The following is a 24,826-nucleotide window of genomic DNA, read 5'->3' as shown; positions in this document are numbered from 1 at the left end:
GGCGACGGAGCTCCGCGAAGGCTGGACCGGAGGCCCCGCCCCCCAAACCTCCGCGCGTGCGCAGTGCGTGGCCCGCTCGTCAGGGCGCCGCTGAGTCGGAGCGCTTGGAGGGTCGCTCGCTCCCTCGGCCGGGCAGGCGGGCGGCGCGATGGGCCCGTAGCCGAGCGCGGAGGAGGAAGAGGAGGAGAACGCCGCCGCCGCCGCCATGGCCGACCCGGCCCCGGCTCGCAGCCTCGACGACATCGACCTCTCCGCCCTGCGGGTGAGTGGGGCGCCCTCCGCCTCCCCCGCCGCGGGCCTCGGGGTCTGGCCGGCCCAGGCCGCCTCCGCCACGGCCCCCCTGCGCCGGAGCCCCGCGCCCCCTGCCCCGGGGAAGAGCGTGCGGCCCGCCCGGACCGGCCCCACCTCGCCGCCGCCCCGGAGCCTCCGAGGGGGACAGGCCGAGCCAGTAGCGCCGCCGCCGGGACCCTGGAGCCCAGCCCGACGGGGGGGAGGCTCGTCGGAGGAGACGCGGTGTCTGTAGGGGGCGGGGAGGGGGTAGGAGAGCGCCTGGCGGGGGGGCTCAGCCACCGACCCCCCCGCCCGGCCTGATTGCTCCTCCTGCCGCCCCGGAGCGCTGCGCTTCGTCTCCGGGAGGCGCAGCAGGGCGGGGGGGGGGGCAGCCGGTAAGAGCAGCAGCAGCCATGAGTAGCCAATCCCAGCTGGGTCCCGTGGGGGGGGAGGCCCCCGGAGGCCCCCCCGGTCCAGGGTGGGAGCGAGAGGCTGTGCTGGCGCCGGGCCGGGCCGGGCCGGGCCCGCGTCAGGGGAGCCCCGAGGAGGCAGCCGGGCCGAGAGCCCAGCCCGGGCCCCGGGCAGCGTCCCTCGGGGGAGCGGGCAGCCTCTGGGCAGAGCGCTCGGCCCTTCCCTCCGGCCGCCTGCAGCGGGGGCTCCTGCTCGGCGGGTCCCCGCTGGAAGGGGCTGCCCTCTCGCCCCCCCCCCCGGCTTTCCCACCCGAGGAGAGCCTGGGAAGCAGACCCGGAAGGCAGAGCCGAGAGGCCGACTGGGCAGCCGGCCTGGGCCCCGGGTCACTGGCGGGCGGCCTCTGGCGGGAGAGACCCGGCTCCTGGCATTCAGCCGCCCTCCCCGCCACGGGGATCCCGCCCCAGAAGGGAGCGGGGCCTGGAAAGGCGGCCTTGGCCTCTGCGGCCTTGGGCGGCGGCGGGGGGAGGAGGGGGGAGCCGGCCAGGTGTGGAGGGAATGGCACAGCTGGAGCTGCAGCCCTGAGCCCGGGAAAGGGAAGCGGCAGGGCGACTTTTCTTGGGAGGCTGGCAGCGTCCTTGAGGCCCTGACCTCCCCCAGACGGGTGGCGGAGGGCAGACGTGCGGGGCTTCCCCTGGGTCGGAAGGGAGGATGCTGGGAGGCCTGGTGAGTGGGGAGAGGGCTCCTTTGGCTGTCATTCGCTTGTGGGGCCCCGGTTGCCCCCCTGGACAGGCCCTGCAAGCTGGGGGGGAGAGGCAGCAGCGGGGACCGAGCCCCGGCCACACACCCCTTTCTGGTGGCTGGCCTTCAGGGCGGGCTCCTGAGGAGGCTTCCTGTGGCCGGTCCAGGGTCAGATTGTGGCTCTTCAAAATAGGGAAGGGGGGCCGTTCTGTTTACAGCCCCCCCATCCCAGCCATCCTCCCCGCCCTAGCGAGTGGGGTAGCCAAGCCCCACTTGGAGCTGCTTGGCTTAAAAGGAAGTTGGGAAGAGCCATGAGTTTATCTGGGGGCCCTGGCCTTAGGGAGCGTTTCCCCCCCGCCCGGAGTTCCCACTTGGGAGTGGGGTGTCCTTTAGAGCGACTGGCGTCCCCATGGGACAGCCTTGCTCTGCTTTCACAGGCTGAGAGGGCTGCTCTGCTGCCCTTGCTGACCCTCCAGGTAGTCCAGGGCAGCCCCCCCCCACCGAGGAGGGGTGCCTACCTGGATCCCTGCTGTAGAGGGGCTGAGCTTCCCCACAGAGGCCGGCCTGCCCTCCCTCCCTCTGCTCTGCTTTCCTGTCCCAAGAGGACACCCCCTCCGCCTGTCTTGGGCTGCTGGCCTGATTAAATGGCCGTGGATGGAAATTTCCCATCCTATTAATTAGGAACACTGGGAGGGGGGGCTGATTTTGCGCTGCACCTGCTCTCTGATTGAAGCTGGGGGGGGAGGAAGGGGAGGTGCTTCTGCTTTGGGGGGGAGAGGAGCCGCTGTTATCTCTCCAGGCCCAGCGCTGGGCGTTCAGGCTGCTCCCCTCCCCTCCGCTGTTTCGTCCCTCCTCAGTGGCTCAGGCGTCAGGAGGGCCCAAGCCGGCTGCTCCCTTCGCCCGGCCTCCCAGCCGGTCTGAAAAGGAACCTGGGTGCTGGGCTGGCTAGCGCCACCACCATGCCTGCTTGTTGCTAGGGAGAACTTGTTGACTGCAGCATGTTGGCCTTAATTGAATCACAATCCCCCCTTTCACGCTTGCCTAGGCTGCGAGCGCCTCTTCCTTGCATCCGGCAGGCCCTGCTGCGTGCTCGGCCAGGCTGCCCAGGTGCTGCCCTCGGGACGGCTGACCGCCAAGCCCGAAGCGGGTGAAGGGTGTCCCAGCATCTGTCTCCTGCAGCTGGGAGGGGGAGGGGGCCTCCCGCTGTGGGGAGCAGCCTCCCTGCTGGGCCACTTGGGGGGCCACTCCTGTAGCGGGCCTCGGGGGACCCCAGTGGCGCTCGGCCCGCCTGCCCATTGGCAGAAGGGCAGCCGGTCTTGGAAGCCCAGGGATGCCAGCTCCAAGGCGCTTGCCAGAGGTGGGGCAGGCTGGCCGGCTCCCTCCTGGCTGCTGCCACCGGGGCTGCTCGGCTGGTTTGGGCTCCCCCACCTGGCAGGAGGTGTGGAGGGTGGGGCCACTTTCTTTGTCGAGGGTGGACCTGCCCAGACCGGCTGGGTGAATCAGCACCTAGTGGGAGGAACACTGGCTGCAGGGGGTGGGTGGGGAGGCCGTCCTGGGCCAGCCTAGGAAGAGGCCCTGAAATGGGGACCTGGCCCTCCCCTTCCTCCCCTCCCCTCCCCCGCAGCAGGAGCCTGGTCAGGCAGCAGGGCTTCCCAAGGCCTCCTCCTCCTTGGCCCTTTTCTTCGCTCTGGCTTAGGGCACATTGACAGGGCTGCTTCCTCCCTCCCTCCTTCCTTCCCTCCCTCCCTCCCTCCCTCCCAGCTGATGTTCCTGCATAGAAAGCCTCCCTCACAGCCTCTTGGGTGGGGGTTAGAGCCAATTTTTGGTCCCCTGATACAGGCTGGACCCCAGCCTCTGGCCTTGCTTCCGGTGGATTTCTCCCTCCAACCTGTGACCTTGGCAGGACTTCACCCCTCGTGTGTGGGAACGCAAGACAGGCTCCCACATGCCTCTGGGCACTGCCCGCAGGAGGCCCAGAGACTCCCAACCCGCCCCGGAGGGGGACAGCCGCCCAAGCCCCGCAGGTTAAAGGGGCCACGGTGGCCTGGCCTCCAGCCGCAGGTGGTCATTTGAATTGCGGCCTCTGTGTGGCTGGGGAACAAGGCCGGCCAGCCGGTGGGCGTCCCATGCCCCTGTCTTGCCCACGGGCTGGCCTGGCACCTCTTGGGGGGGAGCGGCAGGGGGGCCGATGGCCGGCAGCAGCTGCTGCTGCAAAGGAAGCAGAATCTGTGGCTCCAGCGTTGAGCAGGGTGACAGGCCCCAAGCCTCCCCCCTCCCGGGGAAGCCCCCTCTGCTCTCTGCCAGCCAGCCCAGGCCTCGCAAAGGTCAGAGGAGGGAATGGGGCACGCCAGGCGCTGCTGAGGGCGGGAGTGCACTTCCTGGCCGCCCTCCTCAGTCAGGGAGGGGAGGTGGGGTCTTACTGGCAGACTGAGCTGCAGGGTTGGGGTGGCAGGGGGCCACTGGGGCAGAGAGCCAGCATGGTTGATGAGCCCCAAGATTCGTTTTATGGCAGGGGGCTGGGCTGAAATTCCTGAGGGTCCCAAAGGGCAAGCAGTGCTGGTGGGGCAGGTGGATGTAAACCCCTTCTCCCCCCCCCCCGTCTCCCCTCTCTCCACTGGCCGTTGGCTTGCCTGGGGAAATTGAGGCAGCCTCCAGTCCAGCCTTCATGATGGGAGGTGGAAGCTCGTAGGCCACCCCAAAATTTCCCTGCTGCAGCAGCCGGGAACAGGCAGTCCTGGCCCCTATGCTGAGCTGAGCCATAGCTGCCCCCTCCCCAAGAAGGCTGCCATGGAGATGAAGGCAGCCTCAGTGGGGGCGGAGGCAGGCAGGCTTCCTCCCCCACCCGGGCACCATTTGCAGCCTCTCTGAAAAGGCAGGAGCCCAGCCGGGCCTTGGGGGAGCCCCCCTCTGTGTGGGAAGCGGCAGCAGAGTCCCTTCCCTTGAGGGGGCAGCTGACCTGGGGGATGCAGAGCCTGGGAAGACCCTGGCCCTTCCCTGCTCTGGACCCTGGAGGAGAGGAGATGGCAGCCCGGAAGAGCCGGCCCAGAGTTGGCAGGCGGCATGCCATCTGTAGAACTGAACTGGGTGGGGATGGGGAGCTGCCTTGCCCGCTTTCTGGAGCAAAGGTTGCCTTCCACGCTGCAGGCGCCATTCCTCATCCCGTCATCTGCCAGGAAGGCCGAGGGAGTCCCTCTCTCGCCCCCCCCTCCCCAAGGCCTGGCACTGGGCCCCGCTTGGGGCTGACTTGGAAGAAGGATGCAGCTTCCCTCCTTCGCTGTGGAAGGCCTTGTTTGCATACAGGGGGGGGGGCTGCGAGAGACCCAGATGGATTCCTGCTGTGGTGCAGGGGGGCCGGTTCGGTTGCCGACTGACTGCAGGTGAACAGGCATTTCTGACTGTCTCCAGCAGATTCCATTCCTTCCCCCCCCCCCCACCCAGTGCCTGTGCCTGGCGTGGGCTGTGCCTGTGGAGGGAGGGGGGGGAGCTATTAGCACAGGTCCTCCTTGGTCTTTCTGCTGACTCACAGCCACCCCCAAACACCCCCCCCCATGTGAGAGGGTTGAGCTGGCTCCCCATCCTCCACCTTTGAATGAAGGCTGCAAGGGACTGACCCCCATTCCCTTCCCCCCACCCCCACAATAACCTTCGGCTTCCCCCCTTTGCTTGAGCTCTCGTGCTCTTTCCCCTTTGGGGGGGCTCAGCAGGGGAGGGGTCAGGGACCTGGGGAGGGGGTGTCAGAAAGCCTCTTCCTTCTCGGGGCCTGGGGGGCAGCCACCTGTCAAAGGAGCAAAAAGCAGCCGTTTTCCTTGATGCCCCCCAGCACAGATGGGGTGCTGAGAGGACTCTGCTGGCCTTGTGAGTTTGGGGTGCTTTGGCTGCTTTCTGGGATGGCACACTGGCTGTTGCACCCCGCAAAAGTGCTTCCTTTCGCTGGGGGTTTCTGGAGCGCTTTCCTGGCTTCAGAAGAGGGGGGCAGCCCCCGTCCTGCCTGGGGGGGTCCACAGGCTGGGATGGGGGAAGCAAGAAGAGAGCAGCCCTCTGGCCAAGGCTGGGGTCCCGGGCTCAGCGTAGACCTGTGGGGGAGGAGGAGCAGGGGGCTCCCTGGTCGGGGGGCCGCTTTTTGGGGTTCTGTTAAGGGCAGGAGAGTCTCCCTGGCCCAGAGCCCACGGCCAGCAGCCACGGGACCTCCCCCCCCACACACACGCTATTGTGCTGGTTCTCGCTTTCCCTTCTCAGCAGCTGCCCAAGCTACGTGCTCGGCTTTGATGCCCTGGGTTCAGCCCCCCCCCAGGCGCAGAGTCCTGAGCTGAGGGTCCTGGAGAGGAACGTGGGGGCATGTTGTGACTTTGGGCTTCTCTGGGCGATTCTGCCCTGTGGCTGTGGGCAAGGGGCCCGGCCTGGACCACCTTTTCAGGGAGCCTCAGAGGACCCCGGCCTGGATTCACCCCGCCCGGCCCAGCCCCTCCTTCTGAGCAGAGGCTATTAATACCCGTCCTGGGGGATCTGGCCCACCAGCACAGGAGGCCATTACCCTAGATTTTAGGCAAAGCTCCGCCAGGGACAAGGAAGAAAGTGGGGCAGCTGTGGGGACGGATGAGGGGGAGCAGCGCCTGGAGGAAGCAGCAGGAGGCGAACTGGGGACGCAAGAAGCCGTGGCAGGACACAGCCCTGCTGGCCCCTCCGTGGTTGCCCTCGGGCAAAGGCTGGCGTGGCCGAGGGGGGCCCTCCGGGCGCCCAGGTGGGGCGGGAGAGGGAGTCCCTGGGCTGCACCCGGAGGGGGGAGGGGAAGAGGCGCCCTGGGCAGAATGGGTTTGGGGGCTGAGGGCGGCGTCCGCTCTGGAGCAACCCCCATCTTTAGCACCAGGGCTCCCGGACTCTCTGCCCCCCCCCACTGGCCTCCCTTTCTCTCGCTCCACACAGAAGGCTGCCAGGCGGATGGGCCTCCGCATGTAGCCGGGGGATGGGGGGACGGGCATGGGGGCACGGAGTAACGAGGCCTGTTAGAATAAGATGCACAAGACTCTGGGGAGGGGCCTTCTTAGGTTTTGTGTAGGGAGCTCAGCTGTCTTGCACGCTCCTCACAGACACACATCTGGTAATGCTGGGAGGCCACACTGGCATTTGATAATGTGTGTGTGCGTGGGGGGGGTGTCCTCAGCAGGGGGGGAGCTTCGGCAGAGCCAGACCATCCCGGGGGGGCTCAGCGGTGGTCCCTCCCCTTGCCCAGGGATGGGTCACCTGCGGCAGAGCCAGCCCCGCCTGGGCCGAGGCCTTGATGGGCAGGGTGCACTTGGCCTCCGGGCAGCTGCCAGGCTTTCATCCGGCACCTTCTTCCCTCCGCAGGACCCTGCCGGCATATTTGAGCTGGTGGAGGTGGTCGGCAATGGGACCTACGGGCAGGTCTACAAGGTGAGTGACCGAGGGGGGGGATGTGGGGTGGGTAGCAGTTTTCTCAGCCAGGACATTCATTCTCCTGATTACTCAAGGCCTGATGCAGATGTTAATTCGTGCCCCTCTTCCCTGGAGGGGGGAGGGGGGAGCCTTGTTAGTGAGGTGTTCCCTTCTCTCCATGGGGCTGCCTTGGGGGAAGGCTGGGCCTTTCCTGTGATGGGGGGACACTGGCTGGTCCCCCCCGCCTGAAAGGGTCTCCAGGGTGGGGGGGGCTGCCCCTTCCTTGGCTGCCCCCTGGACCCTCGGAGAAGGGGGCCAGGCCGGCCTTGGGCTTCCTTGCGCTCAGGCCTCCCACCCTGTGGGGAGGGGGCCTCCCTGCTCAGGGGGGGATTCGCTGGCCTCCCTGCAGCTCTCGGGGAGCCTGGGGGGCCTTTTCGGTCTGTGGGTGCTGCCTATGGCCTTAACTGCAGGGGGGAGGGGCCCCCTTGAGAACGTGGTGGGGGTGGGCGGCTGCAGCCCACCCTTCCCCCTTCCCTGCAGGGCGGGGGCAGGGAGGAGGTGTACCAGATCGTTCCCTTCACACTTCAGGGGAGGGGGGGCCTTTCCAGCACTGGTCCCCTTGAAAGGAAGCGGAAGGCGGTTGCCAGGCAACAGCTGCCCACGCCAGGCTGTGTGGCAGAGAAGACAATGCCAACACTCGGCTGAGGGCAGGGGGGCTCTGGGAAATCGCCCCGTGGCTCCCCTCCTCCAACTGGGCCCACCCGGTGGGGTCTGAGCAGGAGTGAGGCTGCTGCCCAGCGGTGCAGAGCTGGAAGGGGGGGGATGTCTCCCCCTTTCTGCAGTCATGCAGCCACTGAGTCAAGGGCAGCCTGGCTGTGAAGAGGGGTGCAGATGAGAGCCTGGGGACTCAGACCCTCCAGCCAGCCCTTGGCGCTCTCCCCACCCAGCATGCTGGGTTCCTCCCTCGGCCGTGTCAGCTTGACCTCGGGGTCCAGCAGGAGTGCCCATGGAGGGGGGGGGGCCTTAAAAACAACAGGGACCCTGGGGCATGTTTTGGAGTCCCATCCCGCCAGCCTCCCTCCTTTCCTGTCCCAGGGCCGCTCTGCTGAGCTCTTCCACAGTGAAAGAGGCAGGGTGGGAAGCAGCTGTCCCCCCCTCCCCCCCGCAGTGCCAACCTTCCCTCCCCATGGCTATGATAGAAGGGGAAAATCAAGAACCAGAATGCTGGGAAAGCCAGCCAGGATGACTCCTGGGCTCCCTCTGCTGGCGCCAGGAGCTCACAACGCAGCAGGTGCCTCCAAAGAGGCCTGAATCTCTTCCCTTGAGATTCAGCGCTGGGGGGGGGGCAGCCCCATGTTGCCAGAGCCAAGCGCAGTTCCTCCTCCTGGGTAGGGCAGAGTAGAATAGAGCTGGAAGGGATCTTGGAGGTCTTCTAGTCCAGCCCCCTGCTCAAGCAGGAGGACCTAGGCCATCTCAGACAAGTGACCGTCCAGCCTCTTCTTAAGAACCTCCAGGGATGGAGCGCCCACTGGTTAATCGTCCTCCCTGTCAGGAAGTGGCTGACTCCCTCCTCCCCTGCTTTCTCCTCTGCCAGGGCCGCCATGTCAAGACGGGGCAGTTGGCTGCCATCAAGGTCATGGATGTCACGGAGGTAGGCGCCCTCCCTCCCTCTGGGGCCAGAAGGCCGGGCAGGGCCACCCTGAGACAGCCGGGGGGCTCCTGGGGAGGAGGAGGCTGGGCTGCTGGGCGCGCATCGGAGGATGGCTGTGCACTTCTGTGGGGCAAGGGGGATGCTCCCCTGACACTGTCCCCCTCCCCCCAAAAGGATGAAGAGGAGGAGATCAAGCAGGAGATCAACATGCTGAAGAAGTACTCCCATCACCGCAACATCGCCACCTACTATGGGGCCTTTGTCAAGAAGAGCCCTCCCGGGAATGACGACCAGCTCTGGGTGAGGCGGGGGAGAGGGTCCCCAACAGCAGTAGGCTGGCCGGCCGGGCTGTGACGTTGCCCACCTTGACCTCCCCCTTCCCCCCTTTTCCCCAGCTTGTGATGGAGTTCTGCGGTGCTGGCTCCGTGACGGACCTGGTGAAGAACACTAAGGGCAACGCGCTGAAGGAAGACTGCATCGCCTACGTCTGCCGGGAGATCCTCCGGGTGAGGGCTCCCGTGGGGCGGTGGGACCTCTGTGCGGGCAGGGCCAGACCTACAACCCCCTCCCTCCCCTCCCCTGCGCAAGGCCTGACCTCCCCCCTCTTGCCCCCCACCAGGGACTGGCTCACCTCCACGCCCACAAGGTGATCCACCGAGACATCAAGGGGCAGAATGTGCTGCTCACGGAGAACGCGGAGGTGAAGCTGGGTAGGTGGGCTGCCGGCTCTGCTGCAAGGGAGCTCTGGAGCAACAGGGAGGGAGGGCTGGGCATGCCTGTGGGGAGAGGGCTGCCTGACTGGGGAGGGTCCTGGGAAGGCCTCTGCCCAAGGTAAGTCGCAGGTGCCTGTGTGGGTGTCTAGGTGTGGAATTGCAGCAGACCCCCTTCTCAAGGACCAACCTGGACTTGGTTTCTCAGACATCCCTGGGAATGGGGGCTCCTGGCATGGGGGCTCCTGTGGTCGAGCTGCAGAGGCTGTAAAGCAGGGGTGTCAAACTGCCACCCCACGGGCTGGTTGCATCATAGCAAAATCACGCCCACCCGATTGCTGGCAATGGACCTACCACACGACATTGGGAGTTCGACATTGGGAGTTTGACACCCTTGGTGTAAAGTAAGGATCGGAGGAACCTTGGTGGCTGGGCACCTGCAGGGGCAGCCAGCCCAGAGAAGAAGCAGCACTTTGCCCTCTGAGCCCACAGAGGAGACTTCCACTCTTTCTGAGTGCCCCCCTCCCTTGCGGAGTTTGACGGTGTTGCTTTAGGTGGATTTTAATCCGGGGAGCCTCGGTGCTCTGCGAGCTGTGTTGTCTTCGCGCAAACGTTTCTTTAGCCAAACTGGATAACATCGTGTGCAATCTGGCTCGGAGAGCACCAGGGACCCCTGATTTGAACCCAGAGCTACAAATACTTTCCTCTGCTAGCTTTTAACTTGCTTTGTTTTCCTCGGCTCCCAACCAACCGGGGACTGCTTGGGTAGACTTAGCCAACGATCTGACTGCTTCTGACCCTCTCTGGGAGTGAGGCAGGACCTGCTGCCAGGCACTCTCTGGGGACCTTCTGGATCCCTCAGGAGCCTGAGGCAGCCCCTCCAGGACCTCCGCCCTCGCAGAGGCCCAGGGCTGGCCAGGGAAGCCATCCGGCCGTGGCAAGTTGGGTCCCGTCACCCCAGAAATTGCACCTTGGGTGAAGCTGCTCTTGTTCTCTCTGCTTTCTGCAGTCGACTTCGGGGTCAGTGCCCAGCTGGACCGCACAGTGGGGCGTCGGAACACGTTCATCGGTACCCCTTATTGGATGGCACCGGAGGTGATTGCCTGTGATGAAAATCCAGATGCCACGTATGACTACAGAGTAGGTCTCAAGTAAACCTGCTAGGGTGGGGGGGTGGGGGGGGTCATCTTTTGTGTCAGAGTGGCCAGGGGGAGGAGGAATGAGACCTAGGAGGATCTGGGGAGGGCAAAGAGGAGGGAGAGGGAGAGATGGCTGCCTGGGCCGTGGGTCAGCCACCCTCTTCCCTCCGTCACAACTGCCATCCAGTGCTTGAGCTTAGCACTCAGTCGACAGCCGTGAACCACGCAGGGGAGGGAGCTGGACGGGGGGGGGGGAGGGAAGGCTGCAGGCTCATCGTTCCTTCCAGGGACAAAATCTCAAGGTCAAAGCCTGGGACTGTCAACAATTTATTCAAAGATAATTGGGCAATAAGGAACCAGGGGAGGAGAGGAACCGGACAGGGAAACCAGGAAAGTTTGACGAGGGAACTTGCTTTATTGTAACCCACTTGGCTTTTAGTAAAGTCTACCTTTCACTACAAAGGGAGTCTGACACCCTCCCTCCCTCCTTCCTCTGCAGAGCGACATCTGGTCCCTGGGGATCACTGCCATTGAGATGGCCGAAGGAGCCCCTCGTGAGTGTCTGGGGCAGCATCCTGGGGCACTTGCTTCTCTAGGGAGGGCCCGTCAGCCCTGGCGCTGCTCTGCTCACCTCTCCTCCTCTTGCAGCCCTGTGCGACATGCATCCCATGCGTGCTCTCTTCCTGATCCCGCGCAATCCCCCACCCAAGCTGAAGTCCAAGAAATGGTACGTGCTCCCCTTGGGAGGCAACAAGGGACGATGGCGGGAGGGGGGGGCGACATGGGGAATACTGTGTCTTGTCCAAGATGGAAGCCCCTGGTTTCCTGAAGGGGTGGGGGAGCATGCAAGCCAGGGGGAGACCTCTCCCGGGGCTGCTGCCATCACAGGATCTGGCCGAGGTCACCATGCCTGATAGAGAGTCTTCCAGCAGGGCTGCCCCACTCGCTGTCTGGCTCTGGGAGAGCCCTAGGGGCGTGGAGGGGGTGGGGAGCAGGGTAACCGCAGCCCCTTCCTCCCGCTCTGGGGCAGGTCCAAGAAGTTCATCGATTTCATTGACAACTGCCTGATCAAAGCCTACCCCAACCGGCCCCCCACGGAGCAGCTGCTCAAGTTCCCCTTCATCCGCGACCAGCCCACCGAGCGGCAGGTCCGCATCCAGCTCAAGGACCACATCGACCGCACCCGCAAGAAGAGGGGGGAGAAGGGTGAGTTGGGACGGAGGGCTGGCTCCGGGATGGGCAGGAGGGTTCCGGGTTCTGCCCTACACTGGGCTGCCTCTTGCTGTTCCCTCCTGCAGACGAGACGGAGTACGAGTACAGTGGCAGTGAGGAAGAGGATGATGGGCGCGGTGAGGAAGGAGAGCCAAGGTAGGGAGGGCAGAGAGGCGGGTTCTGCTCTCTGGGGAAGGAGTGCCAGGCGTGCCGCTTGGCACTCTGGCAGCTGACTGACCCCCCCTCCTCCCTCTGCCCCCCCCCAGCTCCATCATGAACGTCCCCGGGGAGTCCACCCTGCGGAGGGAGTTCCTCCGCCTGCAGCAGGAGAACAAGAGCAACTCGGAGGCCCTGAAGCTGCAGCAGCAGCTGGCCGCCCAGCACCGCGACTCCGAAGCCCACATCAAGCACCTGCTGCACCAGCGCCAGCGCCGCATCGAGGAGCAGAAGGAGGAGCGCCGGCGAGTGGAGGAGGTGGGACGGGCTCGTGGCAATCTCCCCCATCTCCCGCTATCTCAGAGCCGGCCCCACTGGCGGCGAGCGCCCCCCCGGCTCTCCACCCCCACTCAGCTGCTCGCTGCCCCTTCGTCTGTCCACAGCAGCAGCGCCGAGAGCGGGAGCAGCGGAAGCTGCAGGGCAAGGAGCATCAGCGGCGCCTGGAGGACCTGCAAGTGATGCGCCGGGAAGAGGAGCGCCGGCAGGCCGAGCGGGAGCAGGTGGGGCGCCGGCAGTGGTGGGGAGACCACCGGTGGGGCATTCCTGCTTCCCTGCTTGAGGCGAGCTGGCAGTCCAGGGGCTGCTGCTCTTGGGAGGGGTTCTGCTGCCCCTTCCTCACCGGCTGCTCCGCCCCCTCTTCCCCCACCGCCAGGAGTACATCCGGCACAAGCTGGAGGAAGAGCAGAGGCAACTGGAGATCCTGCAGCAGCAGCTCCTGCAGGAACAGGCCCTGCTGCTGGTAAGGCAGGTGGGGGTGGCCGGGGGGGGGTTGCCTGCTGGGCGGGGGCTGCTGCGTCCCCCCCTCCATCCTGCCAGCCTCCCCTCTGCGCCCCTGCAGGAGTACAAGCGGAAGCAGCTGGAGGAGCAGCGGCAGTCGGAGCGGCTGCAGAGGCAGCTCCAGCAGGAGCACGCCTACCTCAAGTCCCTGCAGCAGCAACAGCAGCAGCAGCAGCAGCAACCGAAGCCCCTCTACCACCACAACCGCAGCAGCGCAGCCGCCCCCGAGAAGCCCCCCTGGGCCCGTGAGGTACCCCAGGAGCCCTCCCCCCGAGGAGCCTGCCCGGGCGGGAGGCAGGGAGGGGCCGAGGGGGGCAGAGGAGCAGTGGGCCAGCTCACTGTCGCCCGCAGGTGGAAGAGCGGAGCTGCGTCAACAGGGAGAACTCGCCCTCCCTGGCCGCCAAGGCCAAGCTGGGAGGCACTGGGCAAGACGCTGCCGCCCAGCCCTGTGCCGAGCCGGGGTCCCTGGCCTCGTCCTCGCAGACGCCCCCCATGCAGCGCCCTGTCGAACCCCAGGAGGGGCAGCACAAGGTAGGCGCCCTCTCCCCCCCTCTGCTCTGCTCCCGCCTCCTCCTCCTCCTCCCCCCATCCCAGCTGCTTCTTGCCATCGGCTGCTTCTCCCATTGGCTGCCCTCTGCCCCCCTTCACCCCTTGCCTACCAGTGGCCGGAGCAGGAGGCTGCAGACCCCGTGTTCCCGGAGGGGAGAGCCGGACAGAGGGGGAGGCTGGGAAGCTGAGCCAAGGGAGGGGCTGGGGTGTCAGGCGTGGCCCTCTCCCACCAGCCCCGGAAGCAGGCCCCCTCCGTGACCCCGTGCGCACGGCCTCTCCCTCCACAGAGCCACCTGGCCCATCGCGTCCCGCTCAAACCATACGCTGCCCCCGTCCCCCGCTCCCAGTCGCTGCAGGACCAGCCCAGCAAGAACATGGCTGCCTTCCCTGTCCATGACTCCGCCTCCTCCTCCGCCCCACCCCCTCCTCGCGGGGGCATGATCCGGCAGAACTCTGACCCCACTTCCGAGGGGCCTGCCCCACAGCCCTCCCGGCCGACCGCCGACCAGCGAGGACCTTGGGTCAAAATGGACCCCGATGGCCCTCCCCAGGTAATCCGTTGGGGTGGAACGGGAGGACGGGCGGCTGGCCCAGGGCGTCCAGGTGGGCTGAGCCGGGCCGAGAGCGAGAGACCCCCACCCCGTGGGTCACCAGCGCCTCCTCCCTCCCTTTCCTGCTGCCCGGCCGGGGTTCCTCCGAGCCCCTGGTTGTTGCAGCACGAGGGGGCGGGGGGGGAGGGGCAGGCCGTTCCCGTAAGGGGAGCGCTTTCCTGACTGTTCCCCTCAAATCCTTGGCAAGGGGGGGCATTCAGCAGGGGACTCACCCTCTCCTTCCCCCCCCCAGGTGCCCCAGCGAACGTCCTCCATAGCAACCGCCCTCAACACCAGTGGAGTGACCGGCAGCAGCAGCACGCGGCCGGTCCACGCTGTCCGAGCCAGGTGGGTACCCCTGCCTCACAGCTGCCTGTTTGGGGGAGTAGGAGCAGAGAGCGGAAGACTCTGGTTCCCCATTGTCTGTGCTGCTGCCTTGTTCGGAGTCCTCCCTGCCAGCCAGCCAGCCAGCCTTGTGCTGGGTCCATGCCCCCCCTGGACAGGCTGTGGGAGGAAGTCTAGCTGGCCCAGACAGCTGCAAGGCTGGCTTGTGGGCAGGTGGCCGGCATCGTCCTGTGCCTGAACCACTGGCTCCTCGGTGGGAGGCGGCGGGTGACCCGGCTTCAGAGGAGAAGGGGAAGCCCAGGGGGGTGGGGGGCACAAGGAGGCGCACCCTCAGCGCCGGGCGGCACCAGCTCTGCTCCTGGCTGGAGCCTCTGCTCACCTTCCGGCCTCCTGGATCCCTGCCCCCCACCCTGGCAGTCCCGTGACGTCCTTGTGCTCCCCTCCACAGGCCCCGTAGCAAGTCTGCGTGGCACATCCACATGCAGAGCCGGCTGGAGAAGGGGCCCCGGGGGGGGAACCCTTTGCCAGCCCCTCCTCTCCCCTCACTTGCTGGCCGGACCCCTTCCGGGCCAAACACCAGTAGGTAATGGATCCGCTGCTCCTGCCGGGGCTGCTGGTGGGCTTGCTGGTGTTTCTCCTGCCTGGGGAAGGGGGGGGCCTCGGGTGCCGCTGCTGCTTCTGCTGCCACCGCTGGGGTGGGGCGGGGGGGGCGGGCAGTCTTAGCACAGCATCTCCCTCCTTCCCGGCAGCAACCCTGACCTCCGCAGGAGTGACCCCGGCTGGGAGCGCGGGGACAACCTGCTGCAGTCGGGGGCCGCCAACCTGCCCCAGGCAGGCTCCCTGGAGCGCAACCGCGTGGCAGGTGAGGCGGGACTTGGGGTCTTCCTTGGAAGGGGGGGGGAAATAGAGGTCTGCAGGAGCGATGGGCAGTTCCTCCAGGCCTGGCTCCAGCTGTGTCTGACCCCGTTTTGAGTTCTGAAGCCCCCCTCGGCTGCAGGGCTTCCCCCTTCGCGCTCCCTCGCTGGGAGGACGGGCAAAGCGGGCAGCAAAGTTTCTGCTTCTGTCCAACTTGGCCTGCCTTCCTCCCCCCCCCCGCCTCTGCTGCAGCTCCCCTGAAGCTGGAGGGCTCCCCCATCCTGTCCCAAGGCAGGAAGGCCAAGGCGGACGACCATCGCTCGCGGCCGGGGAGACCAGCCGTGAGTAGGAAGCGGGGGGCTTGAGGGGGGCTCCTGATGAAGAGCTGGGAGGGCGACGAGAACCCCGGACAAGGAGCAGCCGTGCCAGGGAAGGCACCCCCGGTGGGACGGGGTGGCCAGGGTGGACTGGCTGAGAGGAATTTGGGGGTTGGCCAAGCAGGGGTGGAAATGCAGAAGGAGGTTTTGGGGGTGGGGGAGAGAGAGGAACCCCCCCTTGTCTCCTGCCTCTGGTGCTGCAAAGGGAGGCAGCAGCCGTGGTTCCTGGCTGGGGGGAGGATGGGGGGCCAAGGTGCAGCCTAACCTGTTCCTCCCCCCTTCCTTTCTTTTTCCTTCTGCATGACTCAGAGCTATAAGCGGGCAATTGGTGAGGTTAGTGCCACCCCCCCACACACCCTCTGCCTCTCCTGCCCCTGGCAAAGCTTTGGGGGCTGCGGGCACCTGCTGCCCCCCCTTTCTTCCTATGTCGCTCCCAGCCTGGCCTGCCAGTCCCTCTGCTGAGCCCTCCGTCCGGGGAAGGTGCCCTGGGTAGGGGACCAGCCCTGCCTCTCTTCCCGTCAGCAACACAGGGCGGCTGTGCCCCCGGGGTGCCCGCTCTGCTCTCCCAGCAGGTTCTTGGCAGCCGGGCGGAGGTTCCTGGGGCAGGGGAGGAATTGGACCCCCCCCCAGACCCCCAACAGTTTGGTGCTTTATTAATGTCTGGACCCTCCTCCCTCCCCCCCTGTAGAATTTCGTCCTGCTCAAGGAGCGCCCGGAGGAGGCGGCCCCCAAGCCGCTCAAGAAGGCCCTGGACTACTCCTCCTCCAGCGAAGAGGCCGACTCCAGCGAGGAAGAGGAGGAGGAGGAGGAGGAGGAAGAGGCGGGCGAGGGGGAGCACTCGGAGCCTGGCACGAGCACCCCCGGGGCCAGGTGAGGAGCCAGGGGGGTGCTCACTTTGCCTCTCTTCTGCCGTCCTCCTGGGGCGCACGGCCTCCTCCGGCCCCTGACACTCCGCCCCGCTTCCTCCGGCTGCAGGGACGGCGACACGGACTCAGTGAGCACCATGGTGGTGCACGACTTGGAGGACCTGACGGGCGGCAGCGGGGGCTCCGAGAGCTCCTACGGCGAGGGCACCATGCTGGTGCAGCGGGTGAGCAGCCCCCCAAGGAGGGAATCTCCCCAGCCTGGAAATGCAGACCCTCCCCACTGCCTCGTTTTCCCACCTGGGCAGTTTCCGGTTTTCCCTTACGGGGGTCCAGCCTGGACTCGCAGGGCCAGGGGCTGCTCCTGACTGCCAGCCGGGAGGGCCGTTGGCTGTGCCCCTCCCTGTTGGCAAAGTCCCCAGTTATGCCCGGTGGGCTGTGGTGGAAGCGTCTTTGGCCTGACCCGGCCTTGAGCCCTCTTTGCCCCCTCCAGACCCCCGAGGAGGAGCGTGGCCTCCTGCACAGCGACAGCAACGGCTACACCAACTTGCCTGACGTGGTTCAGCCCAGCCACTCTCCCACGGAAGCCAAGAGCAGCAACGGGTCCTCCTCCCCCACCAAGGAGGGGGCCTCTGACGTGAGTGGGTGGGGGTCCCCAGGGGCGGCAGGAGGGCCCTGGGGCAGAGCCAGGTTCACCTGCCAGGGCCCTCGGCACGGCATCATGCCGGCCACCTTGGCTGAGAGGGTGCAGGGGGTGGGAGTCGCTCTGCCCTCCGGGAATGGCCCTGGGCTGACCTTTCTCTTCCCCCTCCCCCTGCTGCCCGCAGTACCAGTCGCGGGGGCTGGTCAAGGCTCCGGGCAAGAGCTCCTTCACCATGTTTGTGGATCTGGGCATCTATCAAAGCTCCCCTGGGGGAGGAGACACCATCCCCATCACGGGTGAGTGGGGGGGGGGTTCTTGGCAGGAGGAGATGGGCGCCCGCTTGGCCAGGCTGGACCGCAGTTTCAGAGCCAGCCCTGGCCTTGGCGCCAAGGGGGGGAGGGCTGCCCGGGGACTCTTGCTGGGCCTGCCGTTGGGCTGAATGCCTGAACCCGGATGGCCGCGAGAGGCCCTCCCGTCTCTGCCCTCCTGTCCGGCTGAGGGGGCCACCCGGCCTCCCGCTCCCTGCACCCCTCTGACCCCCTTGGCCTCCCCGACTGGCAGCCTTCGACCCCGGGCGGCTGGAGCAGCTGCAGCTGGAGGCCCGGAAGGGCTCCGTGGTCAACGTGAACCCTGCCAACACGCGGCCCCACAGTGACGCCCCGGAGATCCGCAAGTACAAGAAGCGCTTCGGCTCGGAGATCCTCTGCGCAGCCCTCTGGGGTGAGAGAGCTGGAAAGGGAGGCGGGAAGGGGGGTCCGGGGGGCAGGACGTCGCTTCTCACACCACCACCACCCCGCTTTCCCCCCACACACCCAGGGGTCAACCTGCTGGTGGGCACTGAGAACGGGCTGATGCTGCTGGACCGCAGCGGTCAGGGCAAGGTCTACGGCCTCATCAACCGCCGGCGCTTCCAGCAGATGGACGTCCTGGAGGGTCTGAACCTGCTGACCACCATCTCAGGTTAGGGGCTGCCGGGCGCCGGAGGTGGGGGACCCTGAGGCCGGCCCCTCCCCTTGGGCCTTTTGCTCCCTCCCAGCCTGCCTCGTGGCAGTTCCGTGACCCCCTCCCCGGCCTCTGCAGGAAAGAGGAACAAGCTGCGGGTCTATTACCTCTCCTGGCTGCGCAACAAGATTTTGCACAACGACCCGGAAGTGGAGAAGAAGCAAGGCTGGACCACCGTGGGGGACCTGGAGGGCTGCCTCCACTACCGCGTGGGTGAGCAGGGGCCGGGATGTGGCAGGACCGGGGGGTTCTCTGACCTCCCCTGAGCAACAGGAGCTCCCTGGGGAGGCGGGCCAGGGGGGCTGGCGCCGCTGCCCTCCCAGGGCCTGGCCCTGACGGGGGTCCCTGTCACCCGCAGTGAAGTACGAGCGGATCAAGTTCCTGGTGATCGCGCTGAAGAGCTCGGTGGAGGTCTACGCCTGGGCCCCCAAACCCTACCACAAGTTCATGGCCTTCAAGGTACGGGGCGATGGTGGAGGGGCTGTAGGGTGGGGGTCCTCTGCCTTCCCCAATCCCCCCGGCAGCTGTGGTAATCTCACTCCCTTTCCCCTCCCCCTCTGTCCGTGCCCTGCAGTCTTTCGCCGACCTGCCGCACCGGCCGCTGCTGGTGGAGCTGACGGTTGAGGAAGGGCAACGGCTGAAGGTCATCTACGGCTCATGTGCCGGATTCCACGCCATCGATGTGGACTCCGGAAACAACTACGACATCTACATCCCGGTCCACGTGAGTGCAGGCGGGAGCCTCTCTGGAGCCCATCTCCCCTCCCCACCCGACGCGGCCCTGCCCGGGGCCTGGTGGGGCTGATCGCTGCTCCTCTGGGCCCCCAGATCCAATCCCAGATCACCCCACACGCCATCGTCTTCCTGCCCAACACGGACGGGATGGAGATGCTGCTTTGCTACGAGGACGAGGGCGTCTACGTCAACACTTACGGGCGCATCATCAAGGACGTGGTCCTACAGTGGGGGGAGATGCCCACCTCCGTGGGTGAGTCTGTGGGGGTCTCAGCCCCAAGGCAGCCACCCAGAGGCCCTCAGACACCAGGGGGGGGCTGCCTGGGTCAGAGCCCAGAGCGGGGGGAGGGGGTTATAGAAAAGTCCAGCACAAGCACCCTGGATGCCCCCCCTCCCCCCCTGGGGAGTTTGTTAAAATGCAGGCGGACTTCGCTTTAACGACTGGAGTGACCACAGGGCTGAACGGACGGTGGTCCCTGGAGCTGGGCCGTGCCAGCCGCCTTAGGGTCACAGGATCACGATTGGGGTGTCTGGCACCCAGGGCTTGTTTTGCCCCTCCCTGCCCCCACCCTTTCTGACACGGTCTGCCCTCCCCCCGCAGCACCCACTTACTCCGTTACCCCATTTCAGAGTTCTTCGGCCCAGTTGGCACTCCAGGTTTCCCCCATTGATTACTTGCCCCACTCAGCTGACTCCCCCTGAGCACACAGTGGAAATTCCTTAAAAAATTTATTACGTTTAATCAAGCTCCCCTTTGTGGGCTGCTTACCTGAGATGCACCTTGCTCTCCTCTCAGAGGGATTCACATCCTGGGGTTTCCTTCCCGTTCAGAGCCGGGCAGGATCGGTCCAGCAGGAAACCGCGGAAGTAGCCTTTCTTGCTAGCCAGGATAATAATAATAGTAGTAGTAGTAAAGTTGGAAGGGACCTTGGAGGTCATCTAGTTCAACCCCCTGCTCAGGCAGGAAACCCTACACCATTTCGGACAAATGGCTGTCCAGTCTCTTCTTAAAGGCTCCCAGTGTTGGAGCATTTACTGCTTCTGGAGGCAGGCGGTTCCACTGGTCAATTGTTCTCACTGTCAGGAAGTTTCTCCTTAGTTCTAGGTTGCTTCTCTCCTTGGTTAGTTTCCATCCGTTGCTTCTTGTCCTGCCTTCAGGCGCCTTGACTCCCTCTTCTTTGGGGCCGCCCCTGAGATACTGGAAGGTTGCTATCATGTCCCCCCTCCTCTTCGTTAAAATGGACATACCCAATTCTAGCAACTGTTCCTTATATTTTTTAGCCTCCAGTCCCCTAATCATCTTTGTTGCTCTTCTCTGCACTCTTTCCAGAGTCTCAACATCTTTTTTACATCGTGGTGACAAAAGCTGGATGCCGTATTCCAAGTGTGGCCTTACGAAGGCCTTGTGAAGTGGTATTAATACTTCACGTGATCTTGATTCTATTCCTCTGTTAATGCAGCCCAGCACTGTGTTGGCCTTTTTGGCAGCTGCAGCACACGGCTAGCTCATATTTAAGTGATTGTCCACTAGGACTCGGAGACCCCTCTCACAGTTACTACTATTGTAACTGGTGCCACCTATGCTGTATTTGTGCATTTGGTTTTTCTTGCCTAAATGTAGAACCTTGCTTTTTTCACCGTTGAATTTCATTTTGTTAGATAGTGCCAGTGTTCAAGTCTGTCCAGATCCTTCTGTATCTTAAGCCTGTCTTCTGCAGTGTTGGCTATTCCTGCCAACTTGGTGTCGTCTGCAAATTTGATGAGTTCCCCATCTATCCCTTTGTCCAAATCGTTGATGAAGATGTTGAAGAGTACTGGGCCCAGAACAGAGCCCTGGGGCACCCCACTACACACTTCCCTCCATATAGATGCAGTTCCATTGAGGACCACTCGCTGAGTACAGCAGGTCAGCCAGCTACGGATCCATCTGGTGGTGATTCTGTCTACCCCACATTTTTCTATTTTATCAAGTAGTAGGTTGTGATCTACTTTATCAAATGCCTTACTGAAGTCCAAGTAAATTATGTCCACAACATTCCTCTGATCCACTAATTTTGTCACTTGGTCAAAGAATGCAATACGATTTGTCTGGCATGATCTATTTTTGACAAACCCATGTTGGCTTTTAGTAATGACTTTGTTTGCCTCTAGGTGTTTGTTGATTCGTTGTTTGATTATCTTTTCCAGGATCTTCCCAGGTATTGAGGTCAGGCTGATAGGTCTGTAATTTCCTGGGTCCATTTTTTTTCCTTTTTTGAGGATGGGAACTACATCAGCTCTTTTCCAGTCCTCTGGTAGTTCCCCTGTGCTCCAGGATCTTTGAAAATTATAGTTCAGTCGTTCCGAGATCACATCTGCCAGTTCCTTGAGAACCTTGGGGTGTAATCCATCTGGTCCTGGCAATTTGAACTCGTCTAGGCTGGACAGGTGCTCACTTACTGTTTTCTTGCCTATCTTAACTTGCGTTTCTATTCTGTTTTTTATGGCACTGTTTTTGATAGGTTGGTCTGTTTATTCCCTTTGTGTAAAGACAGATGCAAAAAAATGAGTTAAATAGTTCTGCTTTGCTGATATTCTGACTTAGTTATGTGCCCCTCTTTCCACTTTCTATACTTGTCCTTTTTATCTTTCAATTTGTCAGAGAGTTCTTTATGCAGCCACGCTGGTTTCTTTTGAGATAATTAATAGTAAATAGTTCTGCTTTCTCCCTGTTGCTTGTCACCTTCTTGCCACTTTCACCCACTAATGGACCAATCATTTCCTTCACTTTTTTCTTGTTTTTTACATGTTGAAAGAAGCTTTTTTTGTTATTTTTGACTTTAGTCGCAAGCCTTAGTTCATTTTGAACCTTGGCTTTCCTCACTTCATCTTTGCAGGCTCGGGCTATTTGCTGATATTCTGACTTAGTTATGTGCCCCTCTTTCCACTTTCTATACTTGTCCTTTTTATCTTTCAATTTGTCAGAGAGTTCTTTATGCAGCCAGGCTGGTTTCTTTTGAGATAATTGTTGATAATTATCTCAAACAACAGCTCAAAAGATAATTGTCTTTTGAGCTATTGTTTTTCCTCTTTGTTGGTATTGTGCTAGACTGTGCTTTTATTATCTCATTTTTCAAAATTTCCCAAGCTTCTTGAGTTGTTTTCCCCTTGAGGATTCTCATCCATGGAATCCTTCCCAAGCCCTCTCTAAGTTTATTGAAATTAGCTCTCTTGAAGTCCAAGACTCTTTTGACTGTGTTCTATTCCTTGTGCTTCCATAATGTTGAATTCTAATATTGCATGATCACTTCCTCCCAGGGTTCCTGTGGCTTCAACACCTTCTATCATTTCGTCTCTGTTAGTGAGAATTAGATCCAAAATAGCTAATTCCCTAGTTCCCTTCTCTACTTTTTGGGAGATAAAATTGTCTGCTAGGTTTGTCAGGAATCTGTTTGATCTTCCACTTGGTGCGGAGTTTGTCTCCCAGTTGATGTCAGGGTAGTTAAAGTCCCCCATTACTATTGTGATGTACTTCCTACATACCTTAGTTAGCTGACTAGCAAAAAGTTCATCTATTTCCTCTGTTTGGTTGGGTGGTCTGTAGTATACACCTATGGCAATGTCATTTCCCCCCCCCCCTTTTATATTGACCCAAATGCATTCAATGGATGCTTTTGCCCAAACTCGCACCTGCCTTCCCAAGGCTCTGGAAGCCCCCCTCCCCCAGCCTTGAGAGAGAGCCTTACCCCCCCCCACCTCAGTCAGGGCTGCCTCCTGCCTACCAGAGGTTGCAGAGCTCCCCCCCCCTTTCCTTCTCTGGGGCAGAGCCTGGGGAGGAGGGGGCACAGGGAGCTCCACTGGACGCCTGCCTCTTTTTTGGGGGGGGGTCCCATTTCTTTGCTTTGGATATGGATTCAAGCCACAAAGTCCGAGCAGGGGGGGAGCTGCTCAGCAGGGAGCCCCCCCACCCATGTCCAGCCCTTTCCTCTCCCCCCCCCCAGCGTACATCTGCTCCAATCAGATCATGGGCTGGGGCGAGAAGGCCATTGAAATCCGCTCGGTGGAGACGGGGCACCTAGATGGCGTCTTCATGCACAAGCGGGCCCAGCGGCTGAAGTTTCTGTGCGAACGCAACGACAAGGTGGGTCCCTCTGGGCGCCCGGCCTGGCTAGGACCCTGGGCCAGGGGGGTGAAGGTGGGAGTGGTGTTGGCAAAGCCTGAGACTGGGTTGGGGGTGGGGCTCTTGCTGGCCCTGCAACACCAGGCGGGGCCGTCTGACCCACCTTCTGGCCCCTGTTTTTCCCTCTCCCCCCCCCCCCGCAGGTGTTCTTCGCCTCAGTGCGCTCCGGGGGCAGCAGCCAGGTCTACTTCATGACCCTGAACAGGAACTGCATCATGAACTGGTGAAGGCCGCTGCTGGTCCTGCTCGGCGGGAGGATCCCCAGCCGGCCCAGAGAGTCTTGGGGGGGGGGCTGGGGGCACAGGGCTTCTGGCAGAGGGGGAGGCTCCTGTGAGTCTTCCAGGGCAAACCAGACTGGGTGGGCTAGCTTTCTTTCTCAAGGAGGCTACAGGATCATTCAATCTGGGGGTACAGCCCCCCCCCTTTCAGCCACCAGATCCATCATCAGGGCCAATCTCCCCTTCTGCCCCCCTCACCCCAGAGGCCCTGCCTCCCTCCCCTCCCCCCAAGGCCACCCACACATTCCGTGGCAGCTGGGAGGGGAGGGGGGCTCTCAGTCAGAGCCTCTCCCAGTGATCCCAGCCCCCCCAACTTGCTGTCTTGAGCTGGAGGAAGAATACCCCTCATCCCAATTGCGAGGGGGGGAATGATGGAACAAATGACACACACACACACACATATACACACCCCTTACACTCTCACCCGTGAACTCAACCTTCTGGCCCTCTTCTGTTTCTCCCCTCCTTGTGATTTGGGCACCACAGTACCCCCCCCACGTGACCCCCCCCCTCTTTGCTCTCTGGAATCCTTGAGGGGGGAGACTGGCTGCTCTCGGGAGTCCCCCTCCTCGCTCCCCCCCCCCCGCTGGCCCCCAGCTTTGGGCTTCACCTGGATGTATATCTAGAATTTTCTCTCCCATTAACCACGGGGGAGCTCTGTATATTTTGCTTTAATTATTCTTTTGTAATGGCAATTTAAGTAATTAACTAATGAAGCACTTTAATGGCCCAGCTCATCAGGTTGGGCAGGGGGCACCCTCAGAGGCCTGGGCCACCCCTCCTCCTCCGGGGTGGGCCCTCTGCTGGCTCCAGGAGTGGGGGGGGCTTTCCCCCTTCCCCAGGCAGAGGCACTGTCTGCTTTTGTCCCCCTCCTCCCCCCCTCGCCCCCCCCCCTTGGCTAGGCTTGGGATGCTTCCACAGGGCTTACTCTGGTGGCGGCTGGGGCAGAGGCAGGCCAGGACACCGCGGCTCCTGTTTGCAACTTGATTTTCTTGTCCAGTTTGCTTGCATTTGTATATAACCCCCTCCCCGACTCCTCTGTGGAAAAGGGAGCTCCCCCCCCCAGGGATCAGTGGTGGCCTTTGCATTTCATCTCTTGATAAAGAACCAAAATCCTCCCTCCGGCTCTGGCTCTTTCTGCTCTGGGGAGGGGAGGGGAGGGGCTGGGCCAGGGTCCTCTGCCCCTTGGGCAAGCAAGGCGAGGGGTCTCCGCAGGGCTGGAGCTGGTAGGGGGGAGGCTGCTGCCCTCACCTCCAGAGAGAGGTCAGCTCTGCTGCCCTTTTTTGGGGGGGATCTCTTTCCTGCCCTGCCTGGACACAGCAGGATAAAAGCAGGATTGGTGGGGTGGGGGGTTCAGATGGGGAGGGGGGGCTGGCAGGAGGGGAGGCTCTTTTTAATCATCAAAAGGCCAGCTCGCCCAAGACTCGGTTTCCCTTCCGTGAAGAACTGGAGAAGAACCCGCAGCCTTAACTGAAGCAGCAGCCACGCTGAGGTTACTACACACAGAGGTCGACGGAGGAACCAGGTGGAGACGGGCAGTTCTTGCGAGGCCAGCGGGTTTTATTCCAATGTGGATGCTGAGAAAGAGCCCCCCCATCCCACTGCCCCATTCCCCACCCCAGTTCTGCAGGGGGAGAAGCCCTTCAGCTGCCCTCAGCAACTCTCCCTGCCCTTGGTGGGCAAGTGTGCCCCTGTGCCCAGGGTGGCTTCCTACTCCCCTCCCCCCCATGGGCAGGGGTAGGCAACCTTGGCCCTTTTATGACTCGTGGACTTCAACTCCCAGAATTCCCGAGCCAGCCATGCTGACTTAGGAATTCTGGGAATTGAAGTCCAGGAGTCATAAAAGAGCCAAGGTTGCCTACCCCTATCTATGGGGAAGCACCAGCTGCCTGTCTGGCACTTGGCCACAGGCATG

General features: G+C 63.0%; 1 protein-coding gene across 7 annotated transcripts; it reads left to right on the top strand.

Moving 5' to 3' along the window:
• Positions 1 to 59: 59 nt before the first annotated feature.
• MINK1 (misshapen like kinase 1) lies at positions 60 to 24,029 on the top strand. 7 transcript variants are annotated; one of them, XM_039324812.1, is made up of 34 exons: positions 60 to 262; positions 6,763 to 6,828; positions 8,405 to 8,461; positions 8,636 to 8,761; positions 8,857 to 8,967; positions 9,081 to 9,171; positions 10,181 to 10,311; positions 10,810 to 10,864; positions 10,959 to 11,037; positions 11,341 to 11,516; positions 11,609 to 11,678; positions 11,789 to 11,996; positions 12,122 to 12,238; positions 12,391 to 12,477; positions 12,577 to 12,765; positions 12,867 to 13,046; positions 13,412 to 13,615; positions 13,908 to 14,002; positions 14,448 to 14,582; positions 14,749 to 14,861; positions 15,107 to 15,195; positions 15,541 to 15,564; positions 15,920 to 16,101; positions 16,207 to 16,321; positions 16,588 to 16,731; positions 16,922 to 17,033; positions 17,299 to 17,457; positions 17,554 to 17,697; positions 17,818 to 17,952; positions 18,098 to 18,198; positions 18,314 to 18,463; positions 18,568 to 18,727; positions 22,455 to 22,594; positions 22,777 to 24,029. In XM_039324812.1, the coding sequence occupies exons 1-34, from the start codon at positions 206 to 208 to the stop codon at positions 22,858 to 22,860; spliced, it is 4,086 nt and encodes a 1,361-aa protein (XP_039180746.1). In that variant the 5' UTR covers positions 60 to 205; the 3' UTR covers positions 22,861 to 24,029. The 7 variants fall into 7 exon arrangements, with proteins under 7 accessions (XP_039180746.1, XP_039180744.1, XP_039180750.1 ...); XM_039324810.1 differs by having other exon boundaries at positions 13,352 to 13,615; XM_039324816.1 differs by lacking the exon at positions 14,448 to 14,582.
• The last annotated feature ends 797 nt before the right edge of the window (positions 24,030 to 24,826 follow it).

Source organism: Crotalus tigris, unplaced genomic scaffold (assembly GCF_016545835.1).
Source record: "Crotalus tigris isolate CLP2741 ecotype Arizona unplaced genomic scaffold, ASM1654583v1 scf7180000024309.744930, whole genome shotgun sequence".
Taxonomy (NCBI): domain Eukaryota; kingdom Metazoa; phylum Chordata; class Lepidosauria; order Squamata; family Viperidae; genus Crotalus; species Crotalus tigris.
This window is presented reverse-complemented; position numbering and strand designations above follow the sequence as displayed.